Source organism: Mustela lutreola, chromosome 3, assembly GCF_030435805.1.
Source record: "Mustela lutreola isolate mMusLut2 chromosome 3, mMusLut2.pri, whole genome shotgun sequence".
Taxonomy (NCBI): Eukaryota; Metazoa; Chordata; class Mammalia; order Carnivora; family Mustelidae; genus Mustela; species Mustela lutreola.
In genome coordinates this window covers 103080035-103095992 of record NC_081292.1, presented here as the reverse complement: position 1 = coordinate 103095992, position 15958 = coordinate 103080035, and the positions used below count along the sequence as shown (strand labels likewise).

At 40.9% G+C, this 15958-nt stretch overlaps 1 protein-coding gene across 2 annotated transcripts in view; it reads left to right on the top strand.

Moving 5' to 3' along the window:
- The window catches only part of CNTNAP5 (contactin associated protein family member 5), an 842021-nt gene that overhangs the window by 417856 nt on the left and 408207 nt on the right, over window positions 1-15958 (top strand). For both annotated transcript variants that reach the window (XM_059166599.1, XM_059166598.1), the window contains exon 8: window positions 10917-11181. In XM_059166599.1, the coding sequence (XP_059022582.1) occupies window positions 10917-11181 (265 nt within the window). The remainder of the gene's footprint in view (window positions 1-10916; window positions 11182-15958) is intronic.

Sequence of the window (15958 nt, the reverse complement as noted above, 5' to 3'; positions counted from 1 at the left end):
TTCTGCCCTGCCACACGTCATAAACCAGACTAAATTACCTGAGCATACAGATCTGCAAGAGGACTGGGGACATGTAACCACCCACTTGAACATAGTGCTCCCTCAAATAAACTGGAGTGCAACTATAAGAAAGGCAAAGAGAATGGATTTTCAGTAGGTAAACTAGGGATCTTTACCCAAGTCTCTTTGAAAAATAAAGGTCAGTATATGAGAATTCTCATGTAAAAAGTGTTACAGTTTTTACTTTGATGTCAAGGTCTACCATCACTATTATAAGGACACTTTGGACTTGTGTAATCCAATATGGTAGCCACTAGCCATTTGTTGCTGTTGAGCATTTGAAATGTGACTAGATCAAACTAAGATATGCTGGAAAGAGTAAATAGAAAACACACCTCAATAATTTTAATATTGACTACATGTTTAAATAATATTTGTTTATATAATAATATTAAATAAAATAATATAAATGTCCAATATTCAAATTAAAATTAAGTTAATCTCTTTCATTTTACTTCTTTCTTTTTAATATAGTTACAGAAAATTTTATTTATATATTTATTTATTTTTAAAGATTTTACTTGTTTATTTGAGAAAGAAAGAACAGAGCAAAAGAGAGAAGGATAGGGGCTGGGCTGGAGGGGGAACAGAGGGAGAGGGGAGAAGCAGACTCCCCACAGAGCAGGAAGCCTGACTCAGGGCTCTACCCTAGGACCTTGGGATCATAACATATGCTACAGGCAGACCCTTAACCAACTGAGCCACCCAGGTATCCTGCTACAGAAAATTTGAAATTACCTATGTGCCTCACATTCTATTTCTCTTAGACAGTGTTAATTTAGCATATTCACCACCCCAAATATAGGTATTACAGTTTTAGCTTCTATTTTTTAAGTCTATTTTTATTAGGAAAACTTTTAAAATGTTTACTTAGAGATAATAATAATCAGAATTAGATATTTTCTTCTTTCTAAATCGTTATTGATAAACTTGAGAAGCTGCTTTTTATAATGCATTCATTTTTAAGCTGTAAATTTGTTTAATTTTCAAGACCAGGTAAAGGTACTTGCCCTGCACACACACTTGATACATTTCAGTCTCTTCCTAAGGCACAAGAAGCCCATACTGTTTTCAGAGCTAACAACATTTGTTCCTCACTGAAGTTAATTTAGTCTATAAAGGCATAATGTACATGCTTGTAGAGTAGAAATTTGCTTTGTTTGCAGGCCAAGCAGTTTGTACAAGAAAGTTTATTTAAAAGGAAATAATAAATACATGTTCACACACACACACACACACACACACACACACACTGATACATACATGCTCACACATGACACTTTCTTTTGACTGGTTACCATAATGACTTGTAACCTTTGCCTACTTTGTTGGGGTAGACACATAATTAATGACTGCAATGGAAGGAACAAATCTTATTCAGTTGTGGGAACCACTTGAAAACTAGTAGTCATTGGGTTTCATATCCAGCTTCTTCTATCCCTACTTGAATTAATTGCTATTATTTATTTCTCTCAATAATCCACACTTATAGCAGCTACTAATTCTCAATATTGTTGTCATGAAAACTTTCAAACAATACTTGGAAAACTATTTAATTTAAATTTCCATTATAAAAGTTTAATTTTTCATTTTAAATAAATTTTAAATGGAGAAAAAATCAATTACGTGAATAAAAATCCCCATAATTCCACAAGCCAGTTAGAGCTGCTATTTAGCAAAGTGGTCTCTGTTCTATACCTACATATTTATAGATAGGTATATTTTATCTGATTTGTACCTGCAATTTGTATTCTGTTCATTTCATGTGATGTTATTTTAAAAGCAATTTTCATGCTTATCATAAAAATTGCTATTAGTGGTGGCAAAATAGTATGTCGTATGAATATACCGTGATTTACATAACTATTTTAATTTTAGAGCCAGGTTTGTATTATTATAAATAATGGTTGCTTAGTGTGTAAATATTGGTTTAATTTCAGATTATTTCCTGAATATAGATTTCTAGAAGTGAAAGTAAAGTGTCAAAAAGGACTGTTAATATTCTTAAGCTTCTTGATTCATATTTCCAAATAGTTTTGCACAATATTTGGAAATAGAAATTAAGGAGTGTTCAAGGTAGTTACAGCTTTATCTTCTGCCTTAAACCTGAGAGGTTATCAGTTTAACATTTTGTCTATTTGTCGTTTCCTTTCATTCTCCAGCTCCCAAGGACCTCCTCTGAGGTTTGTTTCTAGGTAAAAGACACCATTGTTTGCAAAACCTGAAACTCAGGTGGGGGCAATCATCTTTGATGTAGAGGACTAAGCATGAAATACAGGGCCAGAAATGGGCACACACAGGCATGGATCTAACACTGACTCCATAGCCAAGGAGTTGAAACTGGGAGCTTGGAAAGTGGGAAATATAGAAGAAAGTCAAGAGAGAGTCTCTGAAGCCAAAGCCAGCATGTGCCTCTCAGTGGGTCCCTGTTTACTGATATGTACATGTAGCCAGCTCATGGAAAGCTGGAGAAGCAGGCTATGTGGGGAACCACCTACCAGTATATCCAGGCCCTTCAGTTATAAGTGGGACATTCTCTTCATTATTAAAGATGTTTCCCCTAGGTATCCCTCAAATGAAAGACCAGAAGGACCATGCTCTCTATCCTAGAAGGCCTTCTTTGGCAGAAACAATGTATTACCTGTATAGACCAATGCCAGGCATCTAGTCTTCCTTAAATTCCAAAACTACGTCATGGCTTTCTTTCCAGTGGCTGTCCTGTTTGCTTTTTCACCCTCCACCCCAATCCTATTCCCACTCCCACTTCTGCCGACTTATCATCCAAATCAAAAGGTACTTCAGGAATACCTGTTACATGCTGTCCCATCAACATAGACTTCTACCTCCTGGCCCTAATCATACCTGTGATGCCAGCCTGTGCAGTGGAAATTCCAGGTGCACAAGCTCTGAGCCTACCTGTCTCCTTGGCTGTGTCCTTGCCACTAAGACTGAGCCTGGTCTATAGAAACTACTTAATAAATATCTGTTTAAATACATAAATAAAAGAATGAAGGAGCCTATCTTTGTCTAAACACTTAAAAATGCCTTGATTTAGCACCCTGCTTCTCCTAAGTTTGTGAATCAGAAAGATAGCTTTAGCTTACAAGACAGCCTTTCCTCTACATTTGCCGATAGCATGCCAGTCAGTCCTGGGAGTTTTCAGACAAATCAAATTAGAAATGGTTGTACTCATTTGGAAAATCAAGAACTGACTTTGAAATCTTTCCCCACAAATTAGATTGAATCAAGATCATTTTCCCCCAGCTTATAAATGCTTGATTGGCTTTGTTTGATGCCTCCTGATTGAAACCCAGTCTTGCACTGCTGGCTTTATTTTTTACTCACCAGGGTGTTGTGATGTCTGGATGATGATTAAAAACAAAACAAACACCCACAATGAAAATGCTTTGTAAATAACAGCTCAGCACAGCAACATAACCCTTAGAAGTGCACGTTTAGGAAACTCTAAAACGAGTCAAGGGAAGCAGAACCTCAAGATGGGTCTGCGATATTCCCCTGAGGTCTTAAAAATCATTTTTCTGGTACAGAAAGACAGCCACAACTGACATATCACCTCTACTGAGGTCCCAAGAAAGGGAGGTACTGGGACTTGGCTGTAACAGTATTTGAGAAGTCTCAGTGGACTCACATAGCCCCTTTGTCTAAACCACAGCCTTATTGCCCAGGCTAGATTCAGACTCATCCTAACTTTGGTCAAATTCTTTTCCCAGCCTACTTTGATCGATGACCTCGAGTTTTTTTCAACAGATAAATATTGGTTTACCCTTTGGATTCTTTTGCTTTGTTTTGTTTGTTTTGTTTTCCCCTCTCTTTTTCTGCAGGGGTAGGCAGGTGTTCTCTCAGATGAGTGACAACTAGGGGTCTCCAGGGCTAGAGACCTTGGGTCTCAGATCTGGTAGATGGATTTCTGGATGATGCCCACCTTCCAGCTAAAGCCAATCCTTACAGTCACCCCATCCCCACAACAGAGACTCGATGATGGTATGGGCTTGCCCGTTTTTGGGGACCGGGAACTGTGAAAATACATGTGCGTGCCCTGGAGCACCTCCTTCCCTCGCCCCTGGGGAACCAATCTAATTATCTGCCAAGGTTCAAGGCCACAGCATCCCAACTGCCTCAGTTCCATTGCATGTTCTGCTGTGCCAGTGGGTGGCTAGTAGGTCCCAGACCAGAATCCGGCAACTGTTTTACCTCTGCCCTCCTCTATCCTGTCAGCTCTAAGCAGACCAGAGTCTTACTGTCAGGCATGTAGTCCGAGAAAAGAGGCAGGAAGTCGTGGCAAACCACATCACTGAGAATAAGTTAGAGGACATTGATGCCCTCTCCTACCTGCCTTTTATCTATCATGTCTTTAAGACTATCATTTAAAACAGAGGACAACTCTCTGTGCCTTCCACAAAACAGTTCAATGGCTTGAATCACTATCGCAGGCAGGAATAGATTATCTTTGAGAGTGAAATGCCTTGGGAATGAATGCACTTGCCAAACCAAGATAACCAGAAAAAGGTGGTGCCTATCATCACTTGGTCAAAGTTTGACTGGAGAAAAATGCCCACAAGTGGCAAGTGCCCATGAAGAATTCTTCCTTGATGGCCCCTTTACTCATAACCTGCAGTCTGTGAAGCCAGCACAAGTTAAGGAAGGAACAATCTTGAAATAAGGTGGATCCCTTAGCGGAGAGATAAGGCAAAGGTAACACCTAGGTTGAAAATGCAGCCACAGTTAACTTCGGCTGCTGCAGTCTACACTGTCTCATGTACATCCATGACCTCCTCTAACATAAGCAAAGGGTTATGCTCAATCCTCCAGCTGTGAAGTAGGCACAAGTTAAGCCGTGCGTGAATGTCTTTCTTCTCAGTTTTGTTAGCTCCTTGTTCTAGTTTGGCAAATGAGGGCATCTTTGCCTTGTGCTCTCTGAGGCCTGGCTAGCATCTCCTGTGACCAATGAGAAAATGACAATCAGTTGCATGTTTAGCAAACGTGGGACAAACCAGAGACCATGGGTTCACCGTTCAATGCATTTCGGGCTGTTCCCTCTATTATACACTCACATTTAGACCATGATGGTGTTTCTTCCACTGTGTCCAGAAGCAGAACTGCATCTTCTGAAGTTTGTCCCTCTGTATGAAAAATAAGTCTTGTTTGAGACCATTCATCTGATTCATTCTGTGATCACATGGCAAAGACTTAGGTGTCCAGAACTCTCTCTGTCAGATACTCCTCACTCACAAGTCATCAGGAGACCATGGTAATTATGCTATTACTACAGGATCTCCTTTTTGACGAGCCCCTCCACCATGGAAGAAAGCTTTTCGTTAGATGGATTTTATTTGGAATACAATCATCATTTGACAAATGTTTGATTTAGTGGGAGAATGACTTGGATTTATTTGGAAGGAGGCTGCTGCTCAGAACCTGTGTTCTCTCTTATTGTTTTCTTCCAATTTTCATTGCATGGCCCTTGGACCAGCACCAAGCTAAGCAGATTACATGTAATTTCACCTATTTTATTGTCTCCAAGAAATTGTTAAACACTGTAAATCCTGGTTCAGTTCAATGTTATAGTCTCTGTAAAGTAATCACAGATGCTTTTTTTAGAGAGTGGGTAGAGAGAAGAATAGTCAGTCAATTGGTTGTTATTCCCTGCTAATTATGTTTATAAAAGTTGGATCTCATTTTTTAAAATATGAAACAATATATTTTCTCTTTACTATATTTTAAATATATATAGTCATTTATGGAGACCCTTGGATCTGTTCCCTGTAGTTAGAAAAGAATTGGTATGAGAGAGGCCTAAATCTTCTTCATTATGTCCTGAATCATTATAAAGAAACCTTTTGAAATGTATTTTAAAATTATAAATACTTGGTTACTCTTCTCATGCCAACAATATGAATGGTTCAAATGATGCCTATCTTTTACTCCAAAGAGGAAACAGATGATAAGGATGTGGGTGCTTAGTCTCAGATACCCTAGAAATGGAGAAGCAGTGGGGACCTCAGAACTATCTAGTCCAATGGTTTCAGGTTACAAAACAGGAAACTACAACTCTAAAAGTGACTTGCCTCAGATCACCCCAAAACTAGAAGTCCTGGGAAAGCAGAAAAACAACCATTGTGACCAATGCTGGGCTTATTGCATGTATTCCCATTTGATGCCAATTCAACTCTCTACTTTCATCCTCCAAATTATAGTAGCTAAAAATAAAGATCATACAAAATATATGGGTTTTCCAGTAAATATTTATGGTAAGAATCCATTTCTGCCTAATTGAACAGCCCACTGTCTCTACGTGCACACTGACATGAAGTAAATCAGGTGGAGAGCTGGAGAGAAATCTAACATAAAAGAAATATTTTCCTTCGATGTCTGCTGAAGTCCCTTGTTCAAGTAGAGGAGAGTGGGAGCTATGCTTGATCTTCCTGTCCCTTCACCATGCAGGGGTCCTCCTATCAATTTTACCTGCAAAATATGTTTGCTTTTCTCCCTCTCCCCCTTTGCCATTCTAGATAGAGCCCTCCATAAGCCCTCAGCTGCTCTGGTCTACTAACTGTAACGGCTACCTGAGGTGTGGCCCTTGGCCACTCTTCTCCATATACAATACATTCTACTCTTTAAGGACAGCCCCCTAAGGGAAGTATGTGAAGCACCACTTGATGGTGTATCCTAGCCTCTACATCAATCCCCCTTCCCGCAATCCCATTCTCTTTTTTTCCCACAGCATCAAGTTCTAGTGCTTCAACATGGTCTAAAAGCTTATAGGATTGCCCTTCCTTCTGTCCTTTCCACTTCATCTTGCCTTCTGATATGCTGGCTTTTGAACTCTAGTCAGCGGACCTTCTGTTGAGTCCCTGACTATATCTGCCCCACACTTCCCTGCCTCTAGCCTTGTAGCATATGCTTTCCCTCTATTATCAGATAACACACTTTCCTATTCTCCACATAGCCACTCCTGTGCCTCTGTGAAATCTCAATGCTATTGTCACCTCCCTAAGGTAGCTTTTTGCAACTTTCCAGATTAGGATGGGCTTCCTTTGTCTAAGAGAGGGTACTGCTTCTTTATATCTATTAGTGAGGTAGGGGTTTTTGTCTGCCATTTGGAAGGAAGGCTTCCTTGGGGAGGATGAATCAATGAAAAGGGTTTGCTTCCTACTCTGACACAAATTTAGTTCTTGGGTTTCAAGTCCTGATCACCTGGAGGAGGCCATCAAGCTTCTCATGACAGGTGACAGTGTTAGCTTTTGTTATTTATGATCCAGAATAACATTTTTACACAGATATGGACAATCTCTCTAAGATGGTCTATGAATAGATCTTTAGGATTTCAAAGTTCTGTGGTCCATCTGGAGTGATCACTTCTTACCTGAGAAAGGTGGGATGGGAAGTTCTGTGTCTTCAGGGTTGTAAAGAAAAGCCATGGTGGATCCTTGAAAAGGAATATGGATATTGTTTGGGGGTCTCTAATGGAGAGATGGTTGCTCTATCTTGGGGCCAGCACTTTTGTGTACCTTGCCTTTTGGAGGATGGTCGTGTATGCACATGAAAAGGATACGTGAAAGCTCAGGGCACTCACAACTGCCATCCTGGGTACAAGGGAGGTCCCCACTAGGTATTTCAGGTACTTGTGCCTTGGGTAGACCCCACCCCCCTCTTGACTGGCAGCCTCAGTCACACAGTAGAAGGTCACTATCCAACCATGGCATGGTGGAGCTGTCAGGAGAAATGCATCAGGTACTAAGGATTTAGCCTCTTCAATGTAGAGTGACCTCCTTTTTGGACAGTGAAAGGCCCTGCAGGTCTTGTAATTTATGCAGGAGAGAAAGGGACCCATGGCAGGGATACTGACTTCTTCATTTCATCTATTGGGCCAGCATTGGTTGGTTCATGTTGAAGATTTGACTATGGTGTGCTCCTGTGTCATGGCATGCTTTGTACCTATTACAGTCAAAATGCACATTTAAGGATGGATGCAATGGATTTCAATCACATTTACAACTTATTTATAACTCCTGTGCTTAGAACATTGTCTTACAATGCTTGAGAAATCTTTAATAAATGTTGAAGTCCTTTTTTTTTTTTTAAGATCTTATTTATTTATTTGACAGAGAGATAACAAAAGAGGGAACACAAGTGGGGGAGTGGTAGATGGAGAAGTAGGCTTCCTGCTGAGCTCAATCCCAGGACCCTGGGATCATGACCTGAGCCAAAGGCAGCCACTTGACAACTGAGCCAACCAGGAACCCCAGTGTTAAAGTCTTTATGAATGAAGTGTGCAGTGTAATAGGGGGTCTGAGAAATGGAGCTTCCTTCTTGGCAGGCAGGGCTAAGTGGGAGTGCAGGCAGGCAGTTGGGGTGGGGGAGATGGAATAAAAGTTGAATTAATAGATTGAAGGGGAATATAGTCTTTTTGCCACTTTCTGTTTTGACACTGTCCTAAAGTAAATTGTCTTTTTGCACACTGTTTCTAAATCATGGTAGGGACTCCCTCAAATGTTGCCTTGAAAAGGAAACTGGAATCAAAAATGGTATTATTGAGAAAGATTGAATAATCGTGCTGATTCAAAAGTAACATTTTTGCATTTAGCTATTTTTTTTTCTTTCTGTCTATTGGGGAGATGGGAGTGGGATGGATATCGATGTTTCTCAACACTATGACATTTTTGCAAACAGCAAATGTAGCTGAGATGGGATTAGAAGCAGAAATGGCAGCACAGCAGCTGTGTGATAGGGAGCTGAGCTGGGAACATTCACTTGCCAGGAGAACTGGGTCAGATTTGGTGTGGAAAGCATTTCCTATCTACTCCTTTCTCTTCTCTCCTACTCATTTGTCCTTGCATTTGCCATCAGAGAACATAAGGGGTGTGATTGAACAAACGGAAGTTTGGACAGCTCAGGCAGCTGGTCCAGGGAAGGATAGTAGAGTACAGTGTGAAGGGATGTGGAGAACGAACTGGAAGAGCATGACCTGCAGGGAACCAGCGACACCCCAATGCATGACAATGTTGTCCTACTCCCCAATGACAAGTGCTGATCACCACACATGGCTCTACCTTAACCAGGGAGACTCCCTCAGACATCAGTCTGAATTTCTTGCCACCAGAATCTAGCCAGGACACATGAATGTCTTTCAAGGGATGCTGAGTGCCCTTGTCTGTTTTACATGTACCTGAGGTCCATTAGACATTCAGTGGATGGAGCAAGTCTGAGGAAGGCGTCTCCCAGACCTGTCAAATGTGGGTGAACTGCTCAGATAAGGGGAGAATCTCAGTTTCTGTAGACCCCCAACTTCCATAGCTATTGATCCAGAGAACACCGGGAGAACATTGGGTTGAGCTAAACATTGGATTTTAAATCAATGGGGGAGTGGGGCATTTTTGTTACTTCCTATTCTTCTGCCTAGAGTCGTATCACTGCCTCCCCAACATTCCACCTTCTCCACAGCTTCAAACTTGGGGTACAGCTTTGCTCTGGCAAATTTGTTTCTCTTCTGTGAAAAATAAAAAGAGGAAAAATGGTTACTGCTATCTCTGGATTTTGCTGTAGGAGCATTTGTGATTTTCTCTCTTCCCAAAGACAGCTCTTCCTCAATCATTTGCCATCAGTGAAGATACTTCCTTTTTGAAAAGAAGTCTACCAGAACTTTTTAAAAAGATATTGTTTATTTATTTGAGAGAGAGAAAGAGAGCTAGCAGGAGTGGGATGAAGGGCTCAGGGAGAGGGAAAAGAAGGATTCCTGCTAAGAGGGGAGCCAGATAACATGGGGTTCCATCCAACCCTGAGATCATGACCTGAGCAGAAGTCAGACGCTTAACCAACTGTCCCTATCTGGACGCCTTAGTGGAAATTTTGAATGCAGGCAGCCAGTCAAGCCAGGGTGTCCCCCCACCCCACCCCCCACAAAACTTGGACCAGTTTCCACTCACTTACACAAAGAATAATATTCTTCTTTATCTTCCCGATTCTAGTCGATGCACAGTTAATATTCCCCACCTCTAGGCTTCCCATCCGCCCCTCCCCACCACACTTCACTCCTCATGCTATTGAAAATCATCTTCATAGCTTTAATCCAACCAATGTTGTTTTATTGTTTCTAAGCTTGGATTAACAAATGTAACAAACATAATGGGGCTTTTAAACTCTGCCTTTACTCATCTTTCTGGCCTCACCTCTTTCATGGCCTCTGGCCTTCCCTGTTGCACTTAATATTCAGAAATGACCAGTTCCCTATAATTCCCAGGAATGCCATTTTGCCAATTTCTCCAATTCTTTGCGCACAATGAGCTACTTGCTGAAAAGCCTAGCCAGGCACACTCCTTCCTCTCCTTCCCCACATCCTTACAGGAAAGCATCACCTCCCTTGTGAAACCTTTACTTGTTTCGTTATTTCTTCTACCAGGGTCCACTTGGGGGATTGTGTCTATCTGTCTTGTAGCAACTTTCACATCAAAACAAAGTTTTTTTCATGTGTATGTCTTGAAACTTTACCCCTGTTTGGTCCATAGTTGGTTCGTGGTACAGATGTATTCAATGAATGAATGTCCTTGTTTTCATACCTGCTTCCTTAGAAAATGCTGATGCTTCCCATACCGCCCCCCACCCCAACTGGGGTCTTCGATGGCCTTCTTGTGGGTAACAGTGTGATCTGCAAAACAGGAATGGAAACAATCTCACAGGTATATCTGAACAAAGCTGACATTTTCTTTTCCTTTAAGGTCTTGTGGCTGAATGTAGAATGATCCTGAAATTAAGGTCGGCTACAGGTAGTTGTTTATATCAGCTGTCGGATTGCAGAATAAAAAATGGCTTTTCTATGTTTGATTTTTATTGTTTTCCAGGGCAATGTCACTTTTTCCTGCTCCGAACCACAAATCGTTCCCATCACATTTGTCAACCCCAGAAGCAGTTATTTGCTGCTGCCCGGCACCGCCCAAATTGATGGGCTCTCCGTGAGCTTCCAGTTTCGGACATGGAACAAGGATGGCCTGCTTCTGTCCACAGAGCTGTCTGAGGGCTCGGGGACCCTGCTGCTGAGCCTGGAAGGTGGGACTGTGAGACTCGTGATTCAGAAGATGACCGAACGCACAGCTGAAATCCTCACAGGTACCGTCTTCTGACAACGGCTAGGTCGGCTTCTTGTTCAGCCAGATCAACACACTTTTGAGGTTCTGACTAAAACATGCAGAATCCAGCTGTCGGTGATGTGGAATGACCCACTAGTCATTTTATTCTAAGTCTGGGGAGGCCACCATATGTATGCATGTGTGTATACACACACACACACACACACACACACACACACAGAGTTAATTAATATATATTTCATTTATTTATTTGTGGGAAGGGAGCAGAAGGGAGGGACAGAGGGAGAAGCAAACTCCTCGTTGAACAGGGAGCCTGACTCAGTGTGCGGCTGCTTCCCTGAGATCGTGACCTGAGCAGAAGGAAGTCATGACTGACCACCCAGGTGCCCCAAAGCAACTCTCCCCCACCCCCCCTCAAAGAAAAAAAAAAAAAAACGAAACTAAATGAACAATAACAAAAAAGTACCCCTGAATTCCGACGTATCTATTGAAACTTTAACAAGTCTCTTTATTTCCTTATTCCTCAACAGATTTGTTTGAGAAGCAGGAATATGAATTCCTACCTAAATATAAATAATATAGACCACTTACTGAACAGTTTGTTAGGTCTAGACAGACATGGCATATATTATATGGACTCTTCATGATGCTCGTTCTAGGAAGGTTTTTTATATGTACTTTATAGACAAGGAAGTGAAGAGTCAGGGAAGCTAAGTAACTTAAAATATCACATGTTAATACCTGTTGGAACCACATTTCATCCTGAATTTCCCTGGTTGCAAGTCTGTAGTTTCCCTGTATATCACACACAATACCACGGAGCTTTTATAGCCACCAAATTTTATTTCAAGTGAAAGTTATTGAGTTTAATGAAATGCTTTTTAGGGACACCTGGGTGGCTCTGTAGGTTAAATGTCTGCCTTTGGCTCAGGTCATCATCCGGGGGTCCTGGGATAGAGCCCTGCATAAGGCTTCCTGCTCAGCAGGGAATCTGCTTTTCTTTCCCCCTCTGCACCTCTCCCTCCTCGTGCTCTCTCACTCTTAAGTAAATAAATAAAAATAGTTAAATTTAAAAATATATTTAAAGTACATTTTTAAGATAGTGATTAAATACTGATGCATATGGCCTCTAGGTATGGCAAAACTTTTAAAAACTGGCCCCGGAATAACTAACTTTGGAAAGACTTTTATGGCAATATACAGATTCTAGTATATAGCAATACTGCAGAATAATTTATGAAGAAGTCATGTATTTCAAACTCTGATTCTTCCATTTTTTTTTTTTTTTAAAGATTTTATTCATTTATTTGACAGACAGAGATCACAAGTAGACAGAGAGGCAGGCAGAGAGAGAGAGGGAAGCAGGCTCCCCGCCAAGCAGAGAGCCCGATGCGGGACTCGATCCCAGGACCCCGAGATCACGACCCGAGCCGAAGGCAGCGGCTCAACCCACCGAGCCACCCAGGCACCCTGATTCTTCCATTTTTGTAACATGGGGCAGCAGAACTTTCTCCTTCCTTCTCTGTTTGTTACCTTACCAATGTCTCCTGTCTTTGCAGAAGCAGTACTTAGTCAACAAGTACTTACTGAGGCTACAATGTGCCAGACATTATATTAGGGGCAGAGGCATGTTCTTAAGTAAACAAATCATTTGAAAAGCCTTCATGGTTCTACAGTCTGAGTAAATACCCCTCAGGACATCCTGGGCCAATATCCATCCTGGATTACACTACATCACATTTTTGTCTTAAATGTCTTCCTTCTCCCAACTGGAGGGTTAGTTTTGTTATCCAAATAAATTACAGAAAATTGATTTAAATAGTAAAGGGCATGACTTAATACCCAAGATCAAGTCAGATTGTGGGAGAACCTCATATGCCACTTAGTGAGCAAAAATAGGAGAGCCTGGGTCTGGAACTTAGGTTCAAAAAATACCTCTTTTCCTTAATGTTCTCTGGCTCTGAATAAACTTCTTAACTTCGTCCCGTATGTAAGTGAGAGTGGATTCGTTATCTCTGGTTGTGTAACAAACTATAGCAAAATATAGGGGTTGAAAATGTTTATCGTGTCCTAGTTCACAAGAGTCAGGAATCCAGAAGCACCTTGGCTGGGTAATTCTGGCTTCAATTCCATTGTTGGTGGGGGCTGCCATTACCTTAAAGTCCAACTCTGGGTCAATCTGCTTCCAAGCTAACTCATATGGCTATTGGGCAGCCTCAGAAGATCCACTTCCAAGCTTATTCCAAGGCCTCTCCAGAAGGGTGCCTCATGAAATTATAGTACCTTTATCCCCAAATGAGTGATTCAAGAAAGACAAAGAACACTCACAGTGAAAACCATAGTCCTTTTATAACCTGACACTGGGAGTGGCACCCCATCCCTTTTACCATGCTCTGTTCAGTAGTAGAAACAAGTAAATGAATCTCGGCCTTGCTCAAGCAAAAGGCATTTTACAAACCTGTGGATATTAGGAGTCACAGATCATCAGGAACTATCTCAGAGTTTGCCTAAAATGTGAGATAGGAAGAAAAAAAAAAAAAAGAGTTCTTAAATCAGGAGACGGCAGGATGGTGCCTAAATGAAATAATGTATCTAAAATCCTAAGCACGATGTTGAGAAGTAGTCAGCAGATTCCTTTCCCTCACATACTGATTCAAGACCTATAGCTGGAAGGGGCCTCATTCCACAGAGTCATAAAAGCTGAGTCAATTTGTGCAGTGACAGAATTTTATAAAATTTATAGAATTTCTAGTAATGGAAGTGAGTTAATCACTTAGAAACATAATATTCTTCATGTTCAGAGTTATAAAATTAGACCTCAGCCTCTCTATTTGAAGAAGAAAACCTCTCTATTTGACCTGGTACTAGGCTGTTTGTCTCTAATCAGCAAGATGTTTGAGTATAGAGACTTGTAGGCCTCAGGTCAATAATGCAGTTTTAACATAGGCTAGGCCCTGGTGGCACTTTGTTCTAAAGCATCCAGGTGCTGTCTGTATTATTAAGCACATGTCAGTCCATTAAAACACATTTATGACTGAGAGAGGCTGGTAAAAGCTGCCACATTACCCAGCTGCAGGAAGGGGAAAAAATTATCTGTTATTTCAGACCTGTCTCTCAAAAAAATGAAACAGGTAAAAGGAAGTTTTAAAAATGTGCTGACTGAATTCCTGAAGTCTGTCTCAGAAAAACTCTTGCTTTATTCTTTCCCCAATAATAATTTTTGAATTTTGGAAAATTCGGACCTCTCTCATTTTTTTTTTTCTTTGAAATGGAGCTATGCTTTGTGTCTGCTGAAATTTTTCTACCTGGGGAGGGCAGGGGAGACAAGTAAAACAACAACAAGCCAACAGAAAGTCAACCACAGAAAGTTTGCTTGTTCCTTACATTTCTGAGGAAACTTGTTTTCAAAGTACCTGAGATCATTGTGGCTTTCTAATGACAACCCCAAATGAGAAAGTTGGATGTAATGGCCATTGTTCTGTTGATGTTTGAGGCCCAGTGGGGCTACCCTCGACACATGGTACATCACAGAACATAAACAGTATAGCGCATTGCATTTTGTTAGTGGGACAGGGATTCCAGATATTTAGATTAATTCAGGTGTTTCTAACATCTTGGGTCTAAAAGAGAAAGTAACCCCCACGGAAATGAAAGTGCAGGGATGCCTAGCACATCCATTCCTCTTTCCAGAGCTTCATACAGAGTGCATGGCTTTTTGCTTTGGAGGTCAAGGACAGAAGTGCAAACTAGATGCATCCTCAAAGTAGAAAGCATCTGAATTCAGTTCTTCTAGGAGATGAAGTTTCCAGAAGATGAAAGATAACAATATAATGCTTCCCATATATACATATGTGTGTGTGTATATATATACACACACACACACATATATGTGGAGATGAAGAAAATTTGAGAACATCTTTTCACTGTAATTGAGAAGAGAGTAGAATCGCCAGTCATTGTGAATCTCTCGCAGGTCAGGCATTGTGTTGGGGCCTCATGGCAAGGATGAAACTGGGAACCAAAAAATTAAGTTAAAGTGACCAAGATGGTATTCTACCTCCAGACTTTCTTTTGGATTCCCAAGTTCATGGTCTTTATACTAGAACTTAATGCCACCCATATTCATATTTTATATTGTAATTCAAATGTAAGGAAACTTGAGAAAAATGATTTACAGATGTATGTTCAAAAGCTATTAAAGTGGGGTGCCTGGGTGGCTCAGTGGGTTAAGCCTCTGCCTTCTGCTCAGGTCATGATCCCAGGGTCCTGGGATGGAGTCCCCACATCAGGTTCTCTGCTCAGCGGGGAGTCTGCTTCCCTTCCCCTCTCTTTGCCTGCCTCTCTGCCTCCTTATGATCTCTGTCAAATAAATAAATAAAATCTTTTAAAAAAAAAAAAAGCTATTAAAGTAAATAGCTATCTAGTATCTAAGTTAATTCTTCCCAGAACATTTTATTTGGTGGCTCCATTGAGAGATTCTTAGGTTATGTGGGATTTACACAAGATGGTGAGTCCATTGTCTTTAAGACCTCTTATATATTTTAGCTGAGTTTTCCTGCATAATATTATAAAATAAAGAACCCGTATCTCCATCACACACACACACACACACACATACACACCCCTATTCATTCAGTATACAAGATATAAAGCTTAGTGCCAATTCCTTAGTAAGATTATCATCTAAGGACTAAGGGTACTAAGCAACATGAAGTACTACTGAGTGTGTATCTGCTTCCAAAAACTTTGCCCTGTATTATGCAGCCTTTCCCATTCTGATCACTGCATGCTCCAAA